Source organism: Equus quagga, chromosome 10 (assembly GCF_021613505.1).
Source record: "Equus quagga isolate Etosha38 chromosome 10, UCLA_HA_Equagga_1.0, whole genome shotgun sequence".
In the NCBI taxonomy this organism is placed as follows: Eukaryota; Metazoa; Chordata; class Mammalia; order Perissodactyla; family Equidae; genus Equus; species Equus quagga.
Genome location: NC_060276.1, coordinates 121,784,741 through 121,810,248, shown reverse-complemented (window position 1 = coordinate 121,810,248; position 25,508 = coordinate 121,784,741). Strand labels below are relative to the sequence as shown.

Below are 25,508 nucleotides of genomic sequence, written 5' to 3'. Positions count from 1 at the left end.
CCCCCAGGGCATAGTTGTACGTTCTAGTTGCGGTCCTCTTAGTTGTGGCCTGCGGGATGCCGCCTCAGCGTGGCTTGAGGAGCGGTGCCAGGTCCGCCCAGGATCAGAATCGGCGAATCCCGGCCCAGTGCAGCGGAGCGCGCGAACTTAACCACTCGGCCACGGGCCGGGCCCTGGGACGGACGGACGTTAGCCAGAGTGATCGGGATGATCCTTTCTCAACATATGCAAATAGCGAGCCGTTGTTTCGTACACCCCCAACTAACAATGTCACGTGTCAATCATCTCTCCAAATATACATATATAAGAAGCCGTTAAAAGAGAGAGAGAAACATGCAGAATAAGACAATATTGACGTCAATTGGAAAATGCACCCAAAAAACTATGCCTCATTTATGGGCGCCTACTTCCACAGTCACGTTTTAAGCTGCTTTGGGAGGGGCACCCACTGACTGTCGAATCGTGTTGCGCTCTTTTTCTCCGGGAAGGAGGTGGGAGGAGGGGCTGAAAGGAAACCAGGTGTCACTATTTTGGTAAATGAATCCAAGATCTTCCAGAACCTCGGATCGCAGTCCCCCGTGTTGCAAGCAGCTAGTCTGCCGTCTTCTTGCACGAAAATTAGCTTCCAGGACAAAAGGACTCTCTGTGTGTGTGTGTGATGCTTTCAGTTTCAGGTTTTGAGGTTTTCCTCCTAGTGGCTAAGCGACTTTTAGCCGGTCAACAATCATCTATAAAACCATGAACAGCCCATGTGAATAATACGTAAAATCTACGATGCGGCTGATGCTCTTGTTTCATAGGCTGCTCGTGCCGGAAGGATATTTTGCTCTTCTAAACACACAATGCTGTTTTCCCCACAGATATCCACCCGAGGCCGAAACCCCCTTATCACCCACAGCCTGGGATGCCCGACAACAGCGGAAGTAAGAATTCTCAGCATTCAGACTCATTGCAAACCTGGTTGGACATGCAACTTGGCTTTTCTTTTCCTTTTTTTTTTTTGTTGAGGAAGATTAGCCCTGAGCTAACATCTGCTGCCAATCCTCCTCTTTTTTGCCGAGGAAGACTGGCCCTGAGCTCACATCCATGCCCGTCTTCGTCTACTTTATATATGGGACGCCTACCACAGCATGGCCATGTCCACACCCGGGATCCGAACCGGTGAACCCCGGGCCGCCGACAAGCGGAATGTGGGAACTTAACCGCTGCACCACCGGGCCGGCCCCAGAAATTTGGCTTTTCTTGACTGGGAGTTTTCACGTGGCCGCTTCTGAAATAAGTCACAGCTGGCCTTGCAAGGAACGGCCAACGGTCCCTGGGAGACTGAACCGATACCAGTAATTGCATTTTCCCGGTGCTCTGACACCTGGAAAGTAGGGCGTCCTCAGAGGACGTTGTGTGTTCACGTGATGGGTTTTTAATTAGGCTGGAGGACAAGTTGTTTGTCCAGCTTGTTGGCAGAGCTCCTGATAGCTTTGACTTTCCTGTTCAAGAAAGCTCCCCTGCCCGGTGCATTTTATGTCATTTACCCCCAGTTTCTCTGTGGTTTCTAAAAGGTGGCAGAAACTGCTCCCGTATATTTCTTTAAAAACGAAAACAAAAACAAAAAAGCGGGAAAGGGGCAGCCCCGTGGCTAAGCGGTTAAGTTCACACACTCTGCTCAGAGGTCCGGGTTGGCATTTGGATCCTGCGTGCGGACCTACACACCGCTCATCGGCCATGCTGTGCCAACATCCCACATAGCAGAACTAGAAGGACCGACAACTAGAACATACAACTATGTATTGGGGCTTTGGGGAGACAAAAAAAAAAGAGAGAGAGAGGATGACCAGCAACAGATGTTAGCTCAGGGCCAATCTTCCTCAGCAAAAAAAAAAAAAAAAAAAAGAAGTTAAAAAAAGGGAAATACTGGCTGATAGATCTCTCAGCAATTCAATCACCCTAAAAACCTAAAACCTGATGGACAAGATGGAGCAGCGTGAAGCCAGCTAAGTCAAAAGCTTCTAGAAGCTTCCTGGAAGATTTCCCTGGCATTTAGATGGATGGGAATTTATCTCCTTGTAGGAAGGGGTCACTAAAAATAAAGACTAAGGTCCGAGGAAGCTGTTAGCTCATTGAAAAGCCACACTTAGATTAACAGTACTAGTTATGAGATGGTGAAGTCAACATTTCATCTTCCTTATTTTTCTTTTCCTCCACAATCGACATCCCCAATTCCACAGCTTTTGCTCATATAATTTCCTCCCAGTATTTTTTTTTTAAATGATTGTCCCAAGAAGCACCACTCTTCTGCGAGGTACCGATGGGAATCCGTCATGGAAAGTGTTTCTTGCTCCAATATCTTTGGGGCCCGCTGCCAAGGGCGGGACTCCTGAGAACTGGAAACGTGAGCCATCCCGTAAGCTGAACCGCCAGCACCAGGCCGAGTCATCCACCCTGGGGCGTGGGGGGTACTGCCAGGCATGGGAGGTGACTCTCTCGGGTGACTCATGGCTGGAGCTGCCGATGCATCCAGAGTGAACAGGGATGGTGCTTTCTGGGGTATATTTTCACAATTTGCTCCAACCCAGCGGCCAGGGGCAGGGTGTCTTACCAAATTATTCATTTATATTTGATGTCAGACCGTGGAGTCTTTTTTGGCTCAGGCAGGGAGCAAACCCAAGGCGTTCCTCACCAAACGGGGGAAAGCAAGGTGGTGGGAACCTGGTGGGAGCTGTGATAGAGGAGGGGAAGCTGTCCTTGAATCTCGTGCTTGCCCCAGGCTAGCCCAGTCTAGCCCAGGCTAGCCCAGGCACCTGTAAATGTAAATTGCAAGCAGGGGTGACAAGTCCTTTGCATATGAGTGTGGAGTTCTGGAATGTTCTATTGTGCAAGGAAGGCCATTGTGGATGAGCAATCGTGGAGAAATGCGAATAGGACCATTCTAGACCCTTCTCCAAGGTCTCTCCACCCCGTGACTTGACGGACAGCTGGTAGATTTACAAGAAGTCCCTTTAGGATGATTGTGTGGCTGATTTATCGCCGAAAGATCTCGCTCTTTTGTTAAAATCCCCCTTGGTGTTTGCCAACAGATATTTACCCCCCACCGAAGCCACCGCCTCGCCCTCATCCCGGCAGTTCCGACAGCGGTGGAGGTAAGAGCCGTGAGCGTGGGACGCATTTCAGTGTCAGGAGGCCGTTTACCATCTCTGGTCGTGACCTTCCATCCTCGGTGGGGAAATACCCGTTGCTTTTGAAATTCTCGGAGGTTCTGTTCTGAGGAATCCGTTCTGCTCCCCACCAGCACCCGGGGGAAGAGGGGTGGCCAACATGTTTTATTTTCTTTTGGCTGCATGGGCTGAAAAATGCTGAAAAAAGCACATTCCATGTGTTTCTGGACGAAGCAGCTTCTTTCTTTGTCCCGTGTTGTCTGTTTTTTATTTGGGCTTCTGCTGAAGTTGGCTTCCCTTTCCAAGAGCCGTGGAGGGCCGCTGTGCCCGAGTTCCTGCAGCGTTTTGCATGAAATTTTGGAAATCATGCCCGAGAGGGGGAGCCCACTCAGGACAGGGATGCTGGCCCGCGAAGGTGGAAGAATTGCAATAATTCCACGGCGTGGGCGCACGTGTGTGTAGGCCGATGGGCGCTGGAGAAAGCTAACACGTGTTGGGTGTCCTAATTTCAACCTCCTTTGGCATTGGGGAGTGTCGCTGATTCTCTCCATTGTTTGGGCCTGAAATTCCTGGGGTCCCAAATACTCTTCGTTGACAGCCAACTGGATGACTGACGGATCTGTCTGAGCGGGATTGCCTGCCCCCTCTGGCAGGTCTCGCCCTGGGGGTCTGTTTCCAGATCCTACATCATGATCCCCACTGGCCCCCACTATCCCTTTCTCTGAATCCCCTTGCCCTGAAGCCCTTGAAACTAATATGCAAGGCCGGGCAACTGTTTTCAGTTGCTTCCCTTGAATGGGAAGGAAAGCTGCACGCAGGCATGGATTTTTGCCTTTCGTTCCATGCTGTCTCCCCTGAGCGATGCCCGGCGCTGTACACAGTGGGTTCTGGATAAAGATCAACCTCGTGAAAGACGCCTGAGCTGACGGCGGACTCACCCCCGAACCCCTTCCAGCAAACTCCATTTGCTAGAATGCTCCAAAACGGCCCCTCGTCGTCCCCCCCCGCCCCCAAAATCTCTGGCTTTGGAGTTCACACGTGCTGCAAGGTGTGAATAAGGGTCCTCATCCAGGCCCTTCTGTGCTCAACGATGTTTCAGAAACACTCCTTTAAACAAAATACAATAGATATCTTGAGCTCTCCAGAGCCTTGAGTCTCATCTGCTTGCAGATGCGACCCTGTTTTCTGCTTCAGAAGACAAGTTTAGGGACGCCGTGTGGTTGGGGGTTCCCCACGGTCCTGGGAGGGCTTTGCTGACGGACCGATTCTTGCTGGGGAAAAAAAGCAGAGGACCCTCGCCCGCCGTTCGCATTTCACACTTTTAATAAGCCCCAGTGGCACGCTTTTTACCCCCGACGCGAGGGCTGTGCATCTAGAGACGGACAAAGACGGAATCATTTCTCTAAGGAGTGAATTTGGAGAGCCAAGAGAGACCCAGAAGTAACGATGCATCTCACAAACCAGGAGGAGAAAGATCCTCTTGGAGCTCCTGCAGGCCCCAAGTAGCTGGGTCTTTGACACACGCCTTTGGAAAATAGAGCGGCATTTGGACTCGGTGGTACGAAAAGGAGACCGTGGGAAGTTTTGCCGAGAGGATGCTCAGAGCCATGGGGCTGTCATCATTCTCGGGTGCATCCTGGCAGCCTCTTTTGGCTCTTGGGGACGAAGCAGGTAGTTTTAATGCATCCAAGCCGTCGGCCACCTTCCACGGGGAGGAGCCTCCTGACCCTTAGAATTTGGCAGGCACGGTCCTGAATGCCCCTCTGCAGCCCCAGGCCCCCCCACAGCCCTGTGGGCCTCCCCTGGTTCTCCTCTGGGTCCACATCTTCCAACTCTGAAGTTGGCTGTGGGCATCTGAGAGGCCTCAGCAATGGGCACAGCTCGGATCCTAAGGCTGGCGTCTCCCCCAGGACCCCTCCTGTGGTTGCAGGATGCAGATGGAGAATGGGTGCGGGGGCCCCAGGGGCCCCAGGGCAGTGGCTTCAGGCCAATAGGAGTAGAGAGCATGTCCCTGCCTGGGGCGACCATCGCTGGCCGTGGGTGCTGCTATCTTGCTACACCCCCAGTGCTGCTGACGTCCAGCAGCCAGGCTCAGCGGACAGGCTCGCCCCCGCCCCTAAAGGCCCTGAGGTTTATTCTGACTCCAAATTACGGACTCTCCCCTGCACCCTCCGGCGGGCAGCCCGGGCTGAAATCCCTACGCCCCCTCTTTGCCAAACTTCACACGTCGACATTTCCGGAAAAGAGTCTCCACCTTTGGGTGCCCAGCAGAGTTTTAGAAATGACCGCGGCTAAACCCAAAAGGGAGCTTCGTGGACCGTTTTGCGTACGAAATTGGGTCCTATTTTGAAAAAAAATCATAAAAAAAAAAACACACGGCTGCTCAGGATGTGAGAAAGGAGACCGAGAATCGGGCAGGGAAATCCTGGAGGGCACAGGTAACCAGATGGCAGTTTCCCAAATGGGAACCGATGGGTGACTTCCAGGGTGTCTCTGGTGGGTGTGTTTTCTGACACCACTGAATGGGTAGCTCAACTCTGATGCCATTTGCCTGGAGACGGTGTTGGACTGCACAGGGGGACGGCTCAGTTCCACTAGATAACCCCCCTTCAGACGCCAGTCACAAGCCCAGGATGTCACCTGTGCGTTGGACCATCCGGGCTCGATCTCTTCATCGGGCAGAATTTTGTCTTTTTTGTGGCTGAGTAGTATTCCATTGTGTGTGTGTGTGTGTGTGTGTATATATATATAGCACATTTTCTTTATCCATTCACCCATTGACGGGCACTTGGGTTGCTTCCACCTCTTGCTCATGAATTGCAAAGCGTTTAGTTGAGTCTCACCACCTTCCGAGCCTGGTGTCCAAACGGACTGTGTCCGCATGTGGGGTGGTGGGGGCAGAGGAACCAACAGATGGGTAAATATGGAATCTATGGGACCCCGTGCCGGGTGCAGGTCATCTTAGCAGGGGGCTGAGGCAGGAAGGGTGGCCGGGAGGGAGCGGAGAGGGTGGCGCGAGCGATGAAGGACCATCTTGCCTTCCTCTTGGGGTTGCATTTCTTTTTAAGCTCTCAGATCATAAGGGGGCTGTCCTATCCATCTGCCTTCCCGGGCTGGTGGGCTCCCCGCACAGGGAGGAGGCAGGGTGGCCAGTGCAGCCCGATGGCCCTGCGGACACTTGCAGGTTTGGTCCCCGGCGGCCCTAGCATCCTGGAAAGGGCCTGCGGGGGCTGGAACCCTGTTCTCCATAAGTTGCCCCGTGTCCCTCACGGGGGCTTGGGGTTTGAGAGGGCCGTCTGGAGAGCACTTCAGGACCGGCCCTGTGCTGTGCCCCACAGGTTTCTTAGACGTGGACCGCGGCGATGGCCGATACCCACCCAGACCCAGGCAGCCAGCAGGTATGTGGGGGGCTTCTCTGACTTGACTGGAGACGGGGTGGGAGGCCATGGGACCGGGCCTGGGTGCAAGGTCTGCCTGAGAGGAAGGTGGGGGTGTGGGGCTCACCCCTCCAACGTCCGATGGGGTGAGGCCCATGGGAATGTCCTCACTGGGGGTTTGTGGTGTGGGCGTAAGCTGGCAATGGGACAGATTCCATTGAAAAGTGGTGTTTGTCTCCGTAGAAACACACACGTGTGTGTGCGTGTATCTGCACGGACCTGTGTGTACACACAGCTTCCTGCAAACGTGTGCACACTTGTCTTTACATATATTTGTGCACGTGTCTTTATAGAGATGTGTGCCTATAGGTACACCTTTATATAGGTATCTCCAGCTTCTTCTAAATCTGCTTTTGTGGAGACGTAATTGGCATATAACCGTGTGAGTTGAAGGGGTAGAAAGTGTCGATTTGATACGTGTATATACTGACGTATGATCACCACCTCAGCAGCCCCATCTTGTCACAGAATCATCGGTTCCTTTCTGTGGTGGAGACAACGAAGATCTTGTCTCTGTCTATAAATCTCTGTATTTATGTATCTAACTATGTGTCTGTATGTTTATGTGTGTTTTTATATATACACCTTTATATATATATACCTTTATATATATACACATGTATACAACTTATGTATGTAGAAATATAGCATCTTGATTTATATACCTTTATTTATATAAACATATATATCTTCATACATGTGTATATAGATATTTATATATGTGTGTTTCTATCTACACACTTTTATAAAATTATGCAGATATATGCCTTTCTATGTATGCGTATGTGTGTGTATTATATACGTGCATACATATGTCTCTATAGATTATATATTCATGTGTTTTTCTATATGCATATCTTTATATAGTTTTATATGGGCGTCTACATATATGTTTTTATATATACACATTTATGTAAATCTTTATATAGGCCTGTATGCATGTTTTATATACATTTATGTGTATACCTGTTTACATTTGTGATCTATCTTTCCATATAAGTGTCTCCACACATATATCTCTTCATATACGTGTATCTGTCTATCCACGGGCATATACCGTCATGCACACCCATATCTGCATATATAAGACTCCTAAGGTAACGTCTTCTCTAGAATCGGCCTGTGAGCAGCTGCCTGGAATTCTTCACACGTAAATAAAATCCCAGGTCGTTTAGCAGACAGGTGCAGCAATGCTGGGCTCCACTGATAACACACGAGGCTTTATCTTCAAGAATATGAGGCGTCTCACTTCCTTGGAGCTGCGATTTTATTTCGGAAGAGTTAAGGGCCTTGTCCCCGATCCCCCTTTCAAGGGGCATATTTGTCGTCTGCATCGGGTCATCTTTTCTGCAATGTTTAAATGCAATAAAGAAACAGCTTTGTCTTAAAGGTTGTTTCAGCGACGATCAGGAAAAAAGTGAGAATGCCTAGTCTCTAATAAGGAACATTTATGCTTGGGATGGTCTGCCCAATCTTCCTTCTGGTAAAGGCGATTCTGTATTTGGGTCTCCGGCCCCCTCGCGAATCTGCAGGAGGGGGACGTGCCTGCGTTAATTTGGAGACCTCAGGGTGCGTCTGTGTCCTCTGAAGGCAAAGAGCTTTCCAGAGGGCTCGTCTTGGTGTGAGTTTTCCCACTGGGAAGCTGTGACTTTGGGGGGCACCCTTGGGTGTCCCCCGGTGGGCCCTGCTCTTAGCCGCTGTATGAGGCCGTCTCTGGGGTGACTCTCGGGTGTGGCTTCGGCGCCATCACTTGACCCAGGTGGACACCCGCCGGGACCCCACGCTCCGCAGCCAGAGCATCTCTCATGTCCACCTTCTCTCCCACAGGAGGCGGCGGCGGCCACCACCCGGGTTATGACGGCTACGGAAGCACACACGGTACACCCCACCCTGGGGCCCGGGGTGGGCGGCGGGCTCGGGGCAGAATGTCCAGAGCTCCCAGATGCATTCCTCATAATATCTTCTTGCTGGGGTCTTGGGTGCTGGGGCTCTCTCTCTGCGGGCGCCGTCTTCTGAGCCGCCGTCTCTGCACTGACCTTCCGGCTTGTCCTGGCTCTGCTGTCCCGGGGTCCGTGGGCCGCCCCCACCCACCTTCACCCAGGTAGAAAGAAACAGGAATGGAACCCAAGATTCATTAAAGAGACGACATCCAAGGAATTAGGGCTTCCTTGTGAGGGGGGTGGATTATGCTAAGAAGGAAAGGAACGTTCCGCAGGAGGGGTAAACGGGCTTCTCGTCTTCACTGGGCCGTTCTCAGAGTGACCAGCGGATCTTGCCGTCCTCAGCCCTTCTCTGGTTCTGGAAGGGAAGATTGGGAGCCAAACGTCACAGCCGGGAAAAGAAAATTCTGTGGATTGATTTTTTTTTTTTTAATTGAGATATAATTGGCATGTAACATCCTGTTGGCGTCCGGTGCGCAACAGAATGATTCGATGTTTGTATATCGAACACATTGCATATATTTGTATATATTGTGAAAGGATCATCGTGGAGAGTCTAGTCAACACCCATCGCCACCCATAGCTAGAAATTTTTTTTATGGTGATGAGAACTTTTAAGATCTAGTCTAAGCAACCTTCCAACACGCAACCCAGAATTGTCATCTCTAGTCTCCGTGCTGGACGTGACGTCCCCGGGACTTTTTTACTTTATAACTGGAATTTGGTTGATTTTGACGCCCTTCACTCATCTGTCAATCTGTGGATTGATTTTAAAGCCTTGCCGTGATTTTCGTTTTCTGTTTGCCGTTGGCTAAGGGTTTTGAGCATCTTCCATGAATTGAGTGACTATCTTTTTGGCGGAAACCCCTCTTTCTATGGCTTTGACAAGATGTGCTGTCCTTTTGGGATGGGGGGTGGGTCCCCTGAATCTTCGTAACTTCTGAAGCGGGAGTTGGTTTTATCTCCAATTTACGAAATAAAGGCGAGGCATGATGCTGAAAGGCACTCGTCTTTAAGGAATAGACGTCTGTCACCCTATAGGTGACCCTACAAGGTGCACAAGCTCAGCGTGGGACAGCTGATGTCCCGCTCAAGAACCATCCACTTTAAAGTCAACGTGCTGATGCGATGCTCCCGTCGTCCTCTTCCGACTGAATGGAGGGGCAAAAGCCAATTCAATATTTTTATAAATAGCCACGTGGAGCGTTTTATTGTCAGACGCCCCGACATCCCTCCAGCCTGGGGAAATGCCCCGCTCAGGGGCACCTTTGTACCCTACAAACACGTCTCTGGAGATCCTCGCTCCGTACGGATCTTTTCTAGGGTGTGTCTTTTCGTTGTTGGCCTGATTCATAAGTCGGAGAGAAAAGACCCCTCCCGTAGTGTTCCCGGGAACCCTGCGGGTTTCCATATGTTTTCTCAGGAAATTAGTCAGAACTGTGCTCCAGGAGCCACCCATTTGTTGGGGACCTGCTCCCGAGGGGATGAATGCTTACCCGTCAGGATGATGTTTTATCCCGGGGGCCGAGCTTCTGCAAAGCATCCCGTGCTGGTGCGTGGGGCCGAGCGCAAATGGCAGCTGGACCAAGCCCGTGTGGCACACAGGGGTGACGGCACTGTTTTGGGGGGGGGGGGGGGGGGTGTGCCACGCTCATTTTCACGTGCGGCACTTGAAAGGCCCATCTGCTCCTGTCCCTGTGGGGACCCCCGTTCTCTGGCCCGGAGCTGGGCGAGGCTGTGAATCAGCCCTCAGATTAGCGTCGAGGTTTGCGGTTAAGCAACGGTTGGTTGAGTCATGCCGCTTCTCCCTGCCAGGCTGCAAAACGTGATTGGCAGGTCCCCTCCTCCCGCGGGCAGGGCTGGTCCCTCCTGAGGCCCCTCCTTGGCGTGTGGATGCATCTTCTCCCCGTGTCCTCACGTGGTCGTCCGTCTGTGCGTGTCTCATCTCCTCCTCTCATCAGGACCCCAGTCCTGTTGCATCAGGACCCACCCTCGTGACCTCATTTGACCTGCATCCCCTCCTTAAAGACCCGTCTCCACGCACAGCCCCATCCTGAGGTCCTGGGGTCAGGACTCCAACATGTAAATTTGGGCAACACGATTCAGCCCATAATACCCATCGTCCACTCAGAAGAGGCAGCTTATAAAATTACCCCTCGATATTCAAATAGTACCTGCAGACAACCATTCCCCTTCAAAATTAACAAAATTGGCAGCAAGCATTTTGTTTTAATCTGAAACCTTTCTTTAAAAATTGCCCTCAAGACGTAAGAAGAATGCATCGAGAAATCTCCTTTATTTTTACCGGCTGTGATGCCCGTTTATAGCCTGTGTTTCTGCCGCGGTCCCCTCCCCACCGCCATCGGCTGGGGGCTGCTTTTGACTGCACAGAGACGGTGTCTGCACACAGGCTATGTGGAGCGCCCAGTGTTCGGCGATGGGCGTGCAACGTGCCCCGGTCACCACACATTCTCAAGGACGTTAGCAGAGCCCCATCGCTCTGCAGGGCGAGCTCAGCCGCCAGTCTCCGTGTGCTCAGAGGACCCCTTTAGGACTGCACCCATTCCCTTTGCATGGGGAGAGCCCGGGGGCGGGGGGCCGGGGAATCCTGGCAGCCCCGCACGACATCTTGCTTCCGGGATGCTGGCGTTTGCACTGGCCCTTCCTTTCCAGACGTCATCGAGACTTCCCCAAGCATGTTATCTTCCGTCTCATGAGATCTTTCTCTCCTGCAGGAGGAGGGCGCTATCGATCCAGCTCGGGTGGAAGTAGTTATGGTAAAGGAATGATTTCTTAACAGCTGTGTGAGGAGGCACGCTCCTTCCGCAGAACTAACTCTCTGCCTGGGCGCTGGTGTCTCGTTGTCCGGTTGTCTCCTGCATGGTGACTCGCTGACCAGCTGGGTCTCTAATTTGTGTCCCCCTGGGGCACTGAAGCTGGGGGAATATGTTTTGCATTCGATGCTGCCTTAAATTCTTGAAAGGGACTAAGGCTCGTGTATAGGTGTTATTGTGTGTGTGTGTGTGTGTGCATGCATATTTGTGCATACATGTGTGTGCCTGTGCGTGTGTGTGCCTATGCGTACCTTGTGCATGCGTGTGTGCATACGTGCCTGAGTGTAGATGTGTGCCTGCACATGCACATGTGTTTATGGGTGTGTGTGTGTGTGCATGTGTGCATGCTCGCGTGTGGTTGCGTGCATGCGTGTGCACATTTGTTTATGCATGTGTGTCTGTGTGCCTGTGTATTGTGTGCATGTTCACACATACACTGCACGTGTGGGTGTGTGCGTCTGCACACGTGTGGAAGTGTGCACCTGTGTGCATATGTTCCCATGTGCACGTGGAATTCTGCATGCCCGTCCACACGGGTGTGCCTGTGCGTGTGTGCCTGGGTGTGTTGCACGTGTGCGTATATTCCTGACCCCTGAGATGAAAGCCGTATTCCGCTCTCCCGTCATTGCCCCATTCCACTCCTCATCGTGGGATGTGATGCCTACAGCCCTCCTTCCTGACGCTGACTTCTGTCCCCGTCCGCCACCGGAAGGTCAGCTCCGTGACAGCAGAGATTTTTCTCAGCTCTGCTCGTTGCCACATCCTCAGCCTCCCCTTACTGCCTGGCAAATAGACGGCAGCAACACACTCTGCCGAAAACACGAATGACTCTGTGCTTTTTCCTCTTACAGGTGGAGGCGGATATTCCACGTACGGCACCCAATATGGTAATCGATTGGCGCGGCCTCCCCGATCTTTACTAAGAGCACCTGTGTGCTGTGCATCCCTGTGGGCAGGGCACCTGTGGGTTCACGTTATTGTTTCAACCTTAGGGACTTTCACGGAGCGCTTACAGATTTCGTGTCTGTGAGGAAGCTCGTGAACAAAAACGCCTGCCCTTCGGGGCGGGATCGGTTCCGCGGGGGCTCAGAGGAGGAGACAGGATCTGTTCTCAGGCTGGAAGATGCCTCGTAGCTTTGAGAGCAGAGCTGGGGTTCTTGGCCCGCTATTAGTGCCACGGAGGACCCCCCCCCCCTTTTGTTGACCGGTACCAACTTGAGGCCAAGAGACAGAAGGGGAAGGAAGTTAAGGACATTCGACCCTGGAGGAAACCCCAACGGCGCATGGCCAGCCCCATCGCAGGTCTAAGAAAGGAGGGGTGGACTTTTTGTCGTGTGTGGCTGGGAGAATGAGGCCCAGCCCCTTCACGATTTGGCATTTATGTTGAGGTTGGAAGTGAACCTGCCCGCCCAACCGGGAGGATTTTGTAAGTCATCAATACCGTGGGAGAAGAAAGTGATTCAAAGTGGCTTCCACCCCCTGAGTCCCAACGCACAAGCAGAGTCTCAGCGTCACTCTTTCTTGGGTGTATTCTTAGCAAGTCGCTGGATTATTCGGTTGGGCAGGAGGTGGGGGGCAGGAGGGGTGAAGAAAAGACAGAAAGGCAGGTCTGACATGTGGTTTGTTGGGACATGTGGGGTCTTCTGGCAAGACAGAAGCGACGAATCCTAGACTGGAGTGGGCTGGGGGCCCTTAAGCTTTCCGGGAGTCAATGATATCCAAGCCAAGGTCTAAAGGATGCAGGGGAAACAGCCAGGAGCGGAGAGTGAGGTGGGAGGGAAGATAGGGTACGAGGTCAGGCTGGGTATGCTCCTGGCTACACCAGTAATTTGTGTGGCCAGGGTCGGGGGGCGTGATGGAGAAAGGGAGAAGACTCAAGACTGGCCGGGTAAGCAATGGACACATCTGCCCTTTATACAAGCTTCATAGGAAAGAGCCTGTCCATATCGAGACCTATGTGAAGCCTGGATCAGAGAGGGCCAGCTAAGGGTCATGGAGATCAGCATTAAGACCGATTAAGTACCCAGACTGGAGATGATGGTGAACCAAATTAGGGTGCGGGCAGTGGGCGTTGAGAGAAGGGTCAGGTTTGAGGACCATTGGGTGGTGACAATGCCCATGACTTGATTGATTTGCGTGAGACGGCAGAGAGAAAAGAGGTGTATCCGTTAGCTACGCTACGTAACAGAAGACCCCAAAACAAAGCGGCTTGAAATGGCAACCATTTCTTAGGATTATGATTACGTGAGTCAGCAATCGGGCCAAAATCAGCCCACGTCCCTCCCAGAGGCCGGGCTGGGCTCGCTCACATGGCGCCACGCAGGGTGCGGAGAGCAGGAAGAGAATGCGTGCCTGGGCGTAGAACCAGCATTGATTCACTTCCGCCGTGTTCTGTTGGCTGAATCACAGATTCAGAGAATGAAGACCTGGGCCCCACCTCTTGATGGGGGCTGCTACCCAATCACCTTGCAGAGCGGGGTGCGTGCAGGGAGGGGAAGGATGGAGAGCAGAAGGCAAGTGAGGCATATTATCAGATGAAGGTTGGATCCCTGGGCTCCGTGAAAATGCCCTTCCAACCAACATGGCGCCTCATTCATGGAGCCGCCATTTATCCATCGCCTACGACGTGCCAGGTGCTTGGCCCCATCTGATCTAAGACGTGGGTGGTTATTTTAAATGGAAACGATGGCTTCTTCTTTTGGGGGAGTGTTGATTTTTGTCACACCAAGTCCCCCACCGTGGATCTTTTTTTTTTTGGCATGAGAAAACATTCTAAAAAGGTACAAATCCATCACGCTAAACAAATAAATAGAAAACACGTCAGGTGCCTCTCCTGTGCAAAACTCTTGCACGTCCTGGATGGCTAAGATTCGATCAATGAGCAGAATCACTTCCTAAGGATTCCTGTGTGGATTTCCTCTTTTTTGGGGGGTGAATATTGAGAGTGAAGAGGTCAAGGGATGGGACCGCAGAGTTGTTTAAAATAAAGAGTTTCCTGCTGGCCGTGTTTTTCTCAGACGATCTTGCTTTTCGACTCCTGCAGGCAACACGGTGGCGAAAATCGTGTCTCCCATCGTGTCGGTGGTGGTGGTGGCGCTGGTGGGCACAGTGGCCACTTATTGCCAACGCAACAGGAGGAGGAATTGTTTCCACACAAACGGCAAGTTCCGCTCCAACTTTCTTCTTTCAGTTTTAAAGCCTGATAAGAAAAAACACTTTGTGGCATCTTTAGCGGTGTTACTTCTGGTTAAGTCCGACGGGCGTAGCTCGCCTTGCGTTAAGAAGTCGTTTTAAGTTGAGACTTTATCACGGACACGCGGGAGCTTGACAGAAACCAATGCGTGCATTTTAACGCATTATCCTTTGGCTAATTTTTAAAACAGTTTCCCGATGTGTGAGATTCGATTTTGCGGCCAAAGACCTTATAAAATGCTCACGTGGAATGGAGCGTGATAACCAGGGGGTGGCATCCAACCAAAACGGATACGGTTTTCTTTCGTTTTCAGTGTAATTATAATCAGAAGCGAGTCAGGAAACGTATTTGGGTTGGACCTGAAATTTTTGCATGATTCTCTCCCCCCACCCCCCCAAAAAAATTATAGTACCACTCCGTTGTAAACCTTTCTGTGCAATTCAGAGGCTGGGCATGACTCTAGGGAAATGGGTGGGGGGCCGCTGTGGCTTTCTGGGTCAACTTGGGATCCGGGCTCCCTGGTTGGGAAAATCAGACCCAGTTATCCATCCTTAGGAGCAGAGGGGCCGGCTGCTGATCAAGGGATGCCCTTAAGACATCTCTCTACAAAGGGAGGGTCAGACCAGAGAGACACGTATTTTATGGCAGAAACAGCAGGTCGACTTTTAACTCAGGGTTTTTCAAGGTTTGGTCCCGAGACCGCCCAGGTCTGAATCTGTCTCCACACCTCCCTTCTGTCTGCAGAGGAAGCTCTGAAACAGAAGCCTGTTATTCCAAAGGTCTTTTCTTTCGAATTTGCATCTTCAGAATCCTAAAACCTGCCCGTGGCCTCCCTCTGCTGGTGGACGGGTGGTACTGACCACCCGCCTTGGCTGGGGTGAGCCTGAAAGTTTGGGGGGTGGGAAACAGAATTTATGGAAAAAAAAAACAACCCTTGCTTTCCTGCCAACATGCCTGATCATTACCGAAAAGGCCCACATTCATTGTGGCCGCATCGTCGGCAGTGACCGGTAAATACGCTGAACCTGTGACCTCAGGGGCTACACTGGGTGAGGCAGTTCATCTCGGCACAAATGTAAGGCCGTGGGCCAACAAACTCATCAAGATAAGCAACATTTTAGTGCAATTCTAAAGAAATAATAATGGATGAGCAGACTGCAGCCTGCAGGCTTGTCGCCTGTTTATACAAATAAAGTTTTATTGAGACACAGGGCCGGGTTTAAGCAAAGGCAAGTGAGGCACGGATGTACAAATGCCGGACTGGATCCTGCCTTGATTTCACATTTTGATATTCTGTTCATCGTGGATTATATTTTTGGTATTAATTTTGATTTTTTTTTTAAATGTTGCATTAAGGTGTTACGACGTATCTTGATTTCTGAGTTTTCTGGTCCCTGCTGAAATCTTGTGCCCTACTTGAGTTTCTGAAGCAGGTGGCTCCACGTGTGGGATTTCTCCTAGACAGGAGTGAAGGTGACGCCAAGCCGTCGTGCTGATGTTGTCCAGCTGTCCAGCATCCTAAGCTGGGTCAGGGATGTCCGCTCTCTCCTGAAGGGTGGTGGTAGTGGGACACTGGCCAGCTCTATGAGGATATGGTGCAGTGCGCAACCTGTGGGGCTGTACGCAGGCAGCAGCCCACTCTGAAGCTTGTGCACCTTGTAGGGACAGAGTTATTGGGACGGGGCCATATACAGCGACAGATGTCCATCCATTAAAGTGGACCGCTTGGGCATCATGCTTTGCCTTTATTTTGCAAAATGGAGGTAATACTAACTCCCGCTTCAGAGGTTATGAAGACTTATTTTAGACCACGTCTCAAAAAGGGGTTCATACAAATATTAGTTTTATCCAAAAAGATACGATTACTCAACTGATTTAAGACGTTCAAAGCCCTTAACAAATGGCCAACAGCAAAAAAGGACAATAATGCTTCAAAATCGACCCGTAGAGTTTTCTCTTCCTAACGATGACGTTTTGCGCCCCATCTTCCCTTACAGAACCAGAGAACGTGTGAGGGCTTCAGGACCCACTAATCGCTCTGGGAGGAAAACTCAGTCAAGACAAGTACCCTGTTTATTGCTCCTGCGGAAAGTTCCTTTCATTCCTGGCACCACCTGCCACCGTGAAGTGTCTTTCTCTCCTGCTTGAAATCAATGAGCTGTGTGACAAAAAAACCCCCATTCGTTGGGCGTGGTGCATTCATAAACATCAGCCAGACCCTGGGTAGTAGGATCGCTCGATGTGTGGGTTCGATCATTTAGACAGAGAGATTCTGACTCTGCTCTGAGCTCCTGCACTACCTCGTGCTGTCCTACACGCCAACATTGAACGCCGTCCACGTCGTCACAAAGCACAACGGCGGCAGCACGGCAAGGCTCTTGCGTGAGGCTGCTATCGGCTTCCGGGAGACGAAGGATGCTGCTGGGGTTTCGAACCAGCGGTGGTGGGACGCTTGACCCTTGCTACGGAAACCTCGGGGCGTTCACCATGACGAGTGAAGTGGGAATGAGTGATTCCTTACGTTAAACGCAGAACTTCCGGCATCATTTTGGCTCCCACTTGTCTGCATACAAAATTATCGTTCCCTGTGGAAGTAAGGCTGGATGTTGGCATTTTAAGGACAGGATCGCTGATGTTAAAACCACCTCGGGGAATCTCTCTGGGGAATCCTTTTTTCCTGTGAAATCTTACGGTTTCAGTATTTTTTGGAAAATAGAGGGTAGAAATAGTGATTTTTAAGAAGTTGAGGCTTTTCACGTAATTTTTGGTTTCTGACGTTCTGCAGGCACCTGTTTGTAAGTCATCAGCATTGCTTTCCCTCGTTGACGCTTTTTTTTTTTTTTTGCTGGAGCAGAAAACCTCGTCTTCTCAAACATTGAAAAAGTATACTAACTGTTTGCTTCTCTTTTAGTAACACTTTGGGGAAGAGGAAAAAGGCCACTTTGGGCATATTGGTATAGTTTGATTCAACTCAGATGAATGTTTATGGAGCGTTTAGACTTTGGCCTAAACACCAGAACCAAAGATGAGGCATTTGTCACAGTCTGGAGCTCCTACAGAGACGCATAGCAATCCCAAATACGCTGGGTGCTCATTCATTATGGACGGGGAGCCAGGTCTCCGAAAAGAGGGAGCTGAAAGCAGAGAGGGTTTGAAAGAGCTTCCCAAATCGAAAAAAAACTGAATGCCAGTGATCCGGACGAGATGTCTCAGAATTGCGTGCCCCACGTCACGGATTTACACATGATTTTGAGCAATCTGAAGACGGCACGCGTTTCCTCTTTGAATAGGAATCTTCTGTGCCTCCTCTCACCTCTTGGAGAGGGTTTCTCAAAAGTAAAAAAAAAAAAAAATCTCAAGCCGACTCAACATTTTCCAGATATGAGCTTCAGTGTGAGTTCGATATAACTCTTGTTGAAAAGTGTGCGTGTCTCTGTGCACGAGCACACACGTTCACACATATACGTGTATACGGGGGTGCCATGGAAGCATTTTTAAAGATAGATTCATCTATTTTCTGTAACTGTCGTACGCAACTTTTCGTCATTTGAATTAAATGTAAAAGAAAAAAAAAATCGGCTCTGGGGGTGTGTTCTCCTTTCTATATTTCGCACAGAAAACTCTAAGACAGCTGTGGAAGTGCCTGAAAAATCATGCCACTTCGTAGCTTTGCGTGAATCCCAGACATCCTTTCCTAAGCTCCGTTGTGTGTCTTTCGGGTGTGCAAATGGACGTGGAGGCGTGTTTGCCTCTGGGATGCTCTCCACTCAGTTCCAAGGGACTCGGTAGGTGTTTAAGAAGCAGACGGGCATCCTCCAAAGAAAGAAATATTTTCGTCGGTACCATTTGGAGCAAAGTGGATTATGAACGCATAACATAAAGATAGTTACAGAGTTAGGGGATAAAAATCACCCAAATGACAAGGGGGAAACAACGGTTCATGTTCAACCTAGTGAAAATAGAAGCCCTTGAATGATGATTACTCGGGGAATATCTTTCTAAGGAGTCACCAAGGCCACCTGTGAGGTATTCTTCTCATGCAAAAAAGAGGACAAAAGTCACGACAAATTGCCATCTCTGTGCACTTGAAAGAAGGAAATGATGGCATGGATGCCATAGCGTAAAAAGCAGTAGTCACCCACTCTTCCTGGGAACCTTGAAGATGCCCGGTGGTCAGCGGGTGAAGATCTTCATGTTGGAATGCAGAGAGGCCAGAAAGCTAATTTTAGAGGGGTGAAGAGGAGGTGCCCTGGGGCAGCTACATTTTTAACCCTACTTTTCTACATGCACTTAAAAAGGATGCCTTTCTCCCCGCAAGGATAAACCGCCATATGCAAGTCTTTCCAGTTGTACCAAAGGGGAAAGCATGTGGTCTTGCTGATTCACGTCTGGTTCCTCAAGTTGGAAGATCAAGTCACACACACACACACACACACACACACACATGCTGTATTAATATATTGCTACGGGTCGAATTATGTCCCCTCTCAAATTCATAGGTTAGAGTCCTAACCCCCAGGGCCTCAGGACGTGACCTGCTTTGGAAATAAGGTTGATGCGAATGGAATTAGTTAAGAAGAGGTCGTACCTGGAGAAGAGTGGCCCCAACCCAATCTGACTGGTGCCCTTATCAGATGGGAAATTTGGACATAGACACGAACGCAGGGAGAACACCGCGTTTAGCTTGGAATGAAGCTACCACAAGCCGAAGAAGTTGGGAGAGAGGATTGGAAGAGAACCCCCCCTCCCCATCCCCTGCCAATAGTCTTCAGATTGAGTATGGCCTGGCTGGCATCTTGATCTCCAACTTCAGAAACGATGGGAGCTTCACTTAGCACGCCTGTGGACATAGTGCACGAGGCCAATCATAATTTAACTCTGTATTCTGAAGCCCAATTTACGGGTTTGCGCCCTGGCTCCTCTCTTTTGAGCTGTGTCACCTTGTGCGAGTTACACAACCTCTCTGGGCCTCAGTTACATCATCGGAAAAAGGAGTATAATAAGACTCCCTGCTGTGCCCAACTGTGCTGTGGGTGGCTGAGTTGATGTACGAAAAGTATTCCAAGTCACGCCCGGTAGGCAGTAAGGGCTGCAGATGTCATGGGGGAGAAAATAAATTAAAATAAGCATTTTTCTTAATGTAAATAGATTGCAGCTCATTGCAATAAATAGGACACTTCTGAGAATCAGATCAAAAGTCGAGACCATGAAATCAAAACTGCAGACGCTAATGGAAAACACTGAGTGTCAGAGAAGGCAGGTTCCCCCCCCCGCCCCCCCAACACCCCAAATCCTTTCTGTCTGTTTTCTGGATTGACAGCACTGTCCCTGGGCTCATGGTTTTCCAACTGAACTACAATTCCCAGCATCCTTTGTGGGCCATTGCGGTCATGTGACAGCTCTGGCCAATGGCGTGCCACCTCCATTTCAGCAGCTGTACGCCCCACCCGTGGTCCATAAAATAGCATCTTCCAGCTTGGGGAGCATCAGGGTGAGTCTATCTTGCTTTTCACTTTCATGTGGAACCTAAAAAAGCCAAACTCATAGAAACAGGGAGTAGAATGGCGGTGGCCAGGCCCTGGGGTCCCAGGAGATGGATGATGTTGGTCAAAGGGTACGAAGGGCCAGTTATAGAATGAATAAGTTCTGGGGAGCTAACACTCTGGTGGGCATCATTTTGCAACATATAAGTGTATCAAGTTGTCACGTGGTACACCTTAAAGTTACACAATGTTACACGCAATTATATCTCAATAGAGCTGGAAAAAGTGGTTCTTTTTGGTTTTTCTGCAAACATTTTTTGTTTTGATTCTGTAAGTGTCCAGCGCTCCACAAGCATGGATGGTCTTTTTCAGTGGGTTTGGAACGATTCTGCTCTTTTTTTCCATGATAAATTCACTATACGTTGAATATTCTTGGATAATTCATTATATATGTATTTTTTTTGCTATGGTTCATTAATGACTTTATGGTTCCGTTGACATTTTGGAATCTGACTTTCAAATGGCGTACTTTTTTTTCTGACTTGCAATGAAACTTGTTTATTTTGGAGACTTTTTAATAGGGTATGGGCCTCGGTGATTTTATCTCCTTCCAGATCATTTAGTGTAGATTTGCTTGCTTTTTCTTCCACAGATTTTAAGGACACATTTCTCTGAGCACGTAAGTCAGTTCCCTCAAAACTCCTTGTGTTTCATCTTCAAGGAGATCTTCAATTTCCCATGCCCTCGTCTTCAATTCCAAGGACCCACCATCCACCCAAGTTCGATCTCTAGCTTCAGCAAACGTTTCCTAACGTTTTGTTTGGTGATTAAACCTACCCTTTCTGTCTTTGCATCCTTCGGCTTCTTATAAAAGCACCTCTACGCACCCCCGAAGATGGGAATTTTCCTCCAAACCATCTATTATTTTTCTTGCTCTCTTAAATGAAGCAAGCGTTCCTAAGTCTCACGGATCTCTCTTTGTATTTGTTGACAAATGTCGTGTTGAAATGTCTCGTGACGCAGAGAAGGGATTTCAGGTCTCATCCAAGTGTTTTCTATGGAGAACCTCAAAATAGAGATGAAACCTCCTCTCCAGCCTGCACAGATGGAGCTCTGCTCATTTCGACAGCTCTCCTTCAGGATTCGAATTCTAATACCATCAGCAGCCAACCGTGCCATTCTCTTCCCCAAAAGCGGATCCTTGCTCTGAAGCCATCCACCTTTTCAATGCATGTTAATCTATTTACACACGGCCCTTGAATTTTTCTTTTTTCACTTAAGCCCATTCAGACGGTCTGAAACATCCTTAAGTCAGTCACTCGAGGCTAATAACTAGCCTTTGAAAATTGGCGGCTTAAGCCTCGCTTTCAAGAGAATCATTCAGTTCTTCTTTTCGTCCATCAACCAGTGATGAGACAGGAGTTTTGGAAAGCTGGCTGCTCTGGTAGAAAGAGCAGAAGCCTGTATTCTGATCCTGTTTCCTATTCTGAAGCTGAAAACAGGCACAAGAGAGCAATTCGGCTTTCCTGAAATTCGCCATTCTGATGTGGGACTGGGACCCTGGGCAAATTGTTGATAGGAGAGTTGCTTTTTATAGTAAACAATTCAAGACGCTCGCTTGATGTAAAGAATGCCTCTGTGCCTTATAGTTTGCACCTCGGCCCCAACGTAGGCGGCACTTTGAAAATATCTTAATCTCTTCCAATGGCTTCTTGACCACTTAGCATATTTCATTCCCAATGGATGTTTCTTCGATTCTTCCAAACACGTTCCTTCGGGAATTCTGACGAGGGGCAGTCCCCTGGTTGCCTGTCCATCAGCCTGCTCTGAAGATCCGCTCTGTGCATGTTGTCCCTGTGCCACCAGATGTGCCGAAAATCCATCAACTCGGAGCCCCGTGCAGAAGTGGCACCTTTTCCGTCTCCTTGGCCTCACGGGTCCAAAATATGATGTGGACCGTTTCCCTGCAGATGGATAAAGTGAGAGATTCTGCAGCTAGCGGAGGCATTGGGGTCCAGGTGATGATTGCTTTTGGAACCCGCCAAATACAGTTGTCCCTGGGCTCGCAGGAGAGCTATGTTTCACATGCTGCCCTTGCAGAGTGGTGAAAGCATTCAGATCTTTGTTCTGTGCAGAAGGGACGTTGCGCGGTGCAAGGCCCTGGATGTTATCTCATCTGATCCCTTTTCCACGCCAACGAGTCCTTGGAGCTGAGGAGAAAGGAATTATTGGGGTGCAGAAATGCAAGTGGAGGTGGGCTCCTTAGTTTGGTTAATGAGAGCTCCTGTGCTGTCCTGTGAGTCTAAGGACTTTTGTGTCAAGGGAAAAAATACGTATCTTGTAAAAATAAAAATATATTTCGCTTAAGGGGTGTTAGGGCTTGGAGCTTCATAAATGCTATGTTTTTCAATATGTTATTCCTAGGTCTATAGTCTTGAAAATCTTTTAAAACAACCTGCACGACAGTTTCATAAATTCAGTAAACAAAAGAGGAAGTATCGGATGTTAATTTTCACTAAATTTCACCACTAAAATTCTGAAAATTCACAAAAGAGCGATAATGCTACAATTCCCAAATCCCCAAAGATCTTTTAAAATTAGATTTTCTGACACCGCAGAGGCCCATAATCATTTTTTATTAATTCGTTTAGCTAAATGGTGTCCCGTTTTATTTCCTTTCAGAAAGAAACATTTTCAATTTGGAAAATGGAGAACGATTTATGATTTCATCAAGCCAATGGCAAACAATTGGTCAAAGGGTAGTGATTCAGAAAGTTAACAAAACAAACACTGTTGTCATTAGGAATACCAAGGCCAGTAAGAGGAGTAGTGATGACAATAACAGGCACATACAGGTTCTATTTTAATGGGAAAATATGAAAAAAATCAAACTTTTAAAATAAATTAAAATTTTACCCATGTGCACATAAAAACAGTTGTCATCGATAATAAATCATGAATAAAGATGTGATCCGAATTTTTGGGATGACTGCGAAGGGGCTGTGCACTGTAGGCCTTACCATGTGCTCTCTAGGGTCCGATTAGTAACTACAGAATTGGGGAGATAAAGAAGTGTTCAAGAGTTCTCAACCATTCGTTGAGCCATTATAAATTTGTGAATAGCTTTAAAGTCAGCTGTGCATTTTTTTTTTTCATGGTGAAAAACACATAACCATCAATATCTCAATATTTCAATATATCAATATCAATATTCAGTATATTGATATCAATATATCCGTATTTCCAGGGTCTGGCCCCATCCTGAGAACACCTACCTGAAGGTCAGACTCCTAAGAGGATGAGATTAACTGGTCTGGTTTCTCACTCTGGGCCACTTGGGTTCCTCACTTGGAAGCCCCTGGGTGATTTGGGTGGGCATCCGTCCAAGCCACGATTTCCCAACGGAGGCACGTCCCCCGCAGTTCCAAATATAAGCGGAATGCATCGCCCGAATCCAGCCAGCTGTCGTCACATCTGTGCTTTGCAGCTGTCTGCCTCCTACTCCCACACAAGACCCCACTAAAATAGGTATGCGTCACCCAGAACCACTATCTCTGAAGAGCTGGGTCCGCAGAAATGATCCAGAGAAGGACAATGTGCCGATTTCCCCTCAATGGAAAAGAATGAAAACGGCTGTAGACCGAAGAAGGAGTTAGGGGGGATGGGGCCATTGATATCCCAGCCTCGTCTAACCCTAATCGTGTCCCAAAGGTCCAGCCTCCAAATACCATCCCCTTGGGGGTTACAGCTTCAACATACGAATTTGGGAGACACAGGCATTCAGTTAATGCAGAAGGTCTCATTCAGGCCATAACCTTAATCTCACAGGGGAGATGTTGTCTCTTGTTTTTCGAGCTAAAGACCTTTGCGTGATGAGATTGGCAGAGATCCGAGCGAAGGTGGGGTTTTAAAAATGTATATTCTGTAATGACATGTGCCAACATTTGGAAGACCTCCACGTGACTTCAGGATGTTGCAGAATCCTAAGTGGGTAAAAGATCCGTCTGAAGTTCAAGGCAGCCCCATGGGCTTTGACGTTACAGAGCAGGAAAATTCACGGATGGGTTTTCAGATTCCATGTTGCCTTGCCTTGAAGGAACCGCCGATTGTGAAGCTTTGGTCAAAGCATCAAAGAAGAGTGTCCACCATTGTGTGGAAAAGCTATCAAAACCCTCCCCCCTTTTCTAACGAAACATCTGAGTGAGGCCAGATGTTTTTCCTATATGTCAACCCGAATAACGTAGGGTAACAAAATGAATGTAGGAGCAAATACTTCTAAGAAATCAGCCAGAGACTAAAGAGATTTGTAAATGTGTAAACAATGCTACTCCTCCCCCCTAAAAAATTTTTCTTTGGGAAAATATATTTTATTTTTCCATAGAAACATGTTATTTATGTAAGATGTAATGGATTTACTATTATTGTTATCTTTAAATGTGTGAAATAAGTAAATATCGAAAATGCTCAGTTTTAATTTCTAGTACAGAAAATGTGGATATTTAGACCCTACATAAACAAAAGCTGTTTGCGTTCCTCAATAGTTTTTAAGAGTGTCAAGGAGTCTTGTGATGAAAATGTCTGAGAAAGCCTGCTAGACTGCATAAATTAGGATGCTTTTTAGCTGAAGTGACAGAAAGGCCAACTCAAAATGGCTAAAACCATAAAGACAGAATCATGTAGGAAGACTTACTGAGGTTTGGGGCCTCTGAGGTGGGGTAATCTGAGAGGTCGCTGTTATCCTCCAGTGGCCGGGTTCTCTGCCTCTTGTGATCCTGCCCTTCACAGATCATTGACCAGTTTCACTCCTGGTGGAAGATGGGCTGCTGTAGCTCCAGCCATCGTAGCCTCACCCGTCCATAGCCAGAGGCCCAATAAAGACCATTTCCTCCCCGCTTTCCTCTTTTAAAAGTAAAGATTTCCTTCCAGAGGCCAGCAGCCCACCTCTCATTCCTAATTAACACACAATGAGACCCTCACTAAAATTGAGGGTCACAGGTGAGGTCACAGGAATCCAGGAGCAAAATCCCAACTTTGTCAATAATGAGCAAGAGAACAGTGGTTGCATGGTAGCCAGTAGCAGGTGCTATAAAGCCTTTGCTTATTTTGTATCAAGTTGCTTGCAAGTGTAGTTGTTTGCATATTTCTACGTCAACCTTTATCAATGTATAAAATATAGATGTATACTTTCAATTGTGATACACCCACATATATATGTGTATGCATATTGCAAATATTTTCTCCCATTCTTTTGCTCATCTTTCGCCTCAATTCGCAGGGCCTTTGTCACAAAAAACGTGTTACCAATCAAATTGGTTGGTGTCTTTTGGAAGCTTCCGGATTTAAAAAACGTCCTGTGACTCACCGATAATATTGTGTCTGGTTTACAAACAAAAGGATGCATTTTCTCCGAATGGCTCTTTAGGAGAATGCAGCCTCAGGGGGCAGTCAGCAAACAGCTTTTCGCAGGCACAC

At 48.8% G+C, this 25,508-nt stretch overlaps 1 protein-coding gene across 5 annotated transcripts in view; it reads left to right on the top strand.

Moving 5' to 3' along the window:
- The window catches only part of XG (Xg glycoprotein (Xg blood group)), a 41,467-nt gene extending 16,204 nt beyond the window's left edge, over nt 1-25,263 (top strand). For 2 of the 5 annotated variants that reach the window (XM_046673144.1, XM_046673142.1), the window contains 7 exons: nt 3,072-3,134; nt 6,488-6,547; nt 8,414-8,464; nt 11,262-11,303; nt 12,212-12,247; nt 14,404-14,520; nt 16,551-25,263. In XM_046673144.1, the coding sequence (XP_046529100.1) occupies nt 3,072-3,134; nt 6,488-6,547; nt 8,414-8,464; nt 11,262-11,303; nt 12,212-12,247; nt 14,404-14,520; nt 16,551-16,567 (386 nt within the window). In that variant the 3' untranslated portion in view covers nt 16,568-25,263. The remainder of the gene's footprint in view (nt 1-3,071; nt 3,135-6,487; nt 6,548-8,413; nt 8,465-11,261; nt 11,304-12,211; nt 12,248-14,403; nt 14,521-16,550) is intronic. The other 3 variants (XR_006890295.1, XM_046673145.1, XM_046673143.1) reach the window with 3 other exon arrangements.
- Nucleotides 25,264-25,508: the final 245 nt, after the last annotated feature.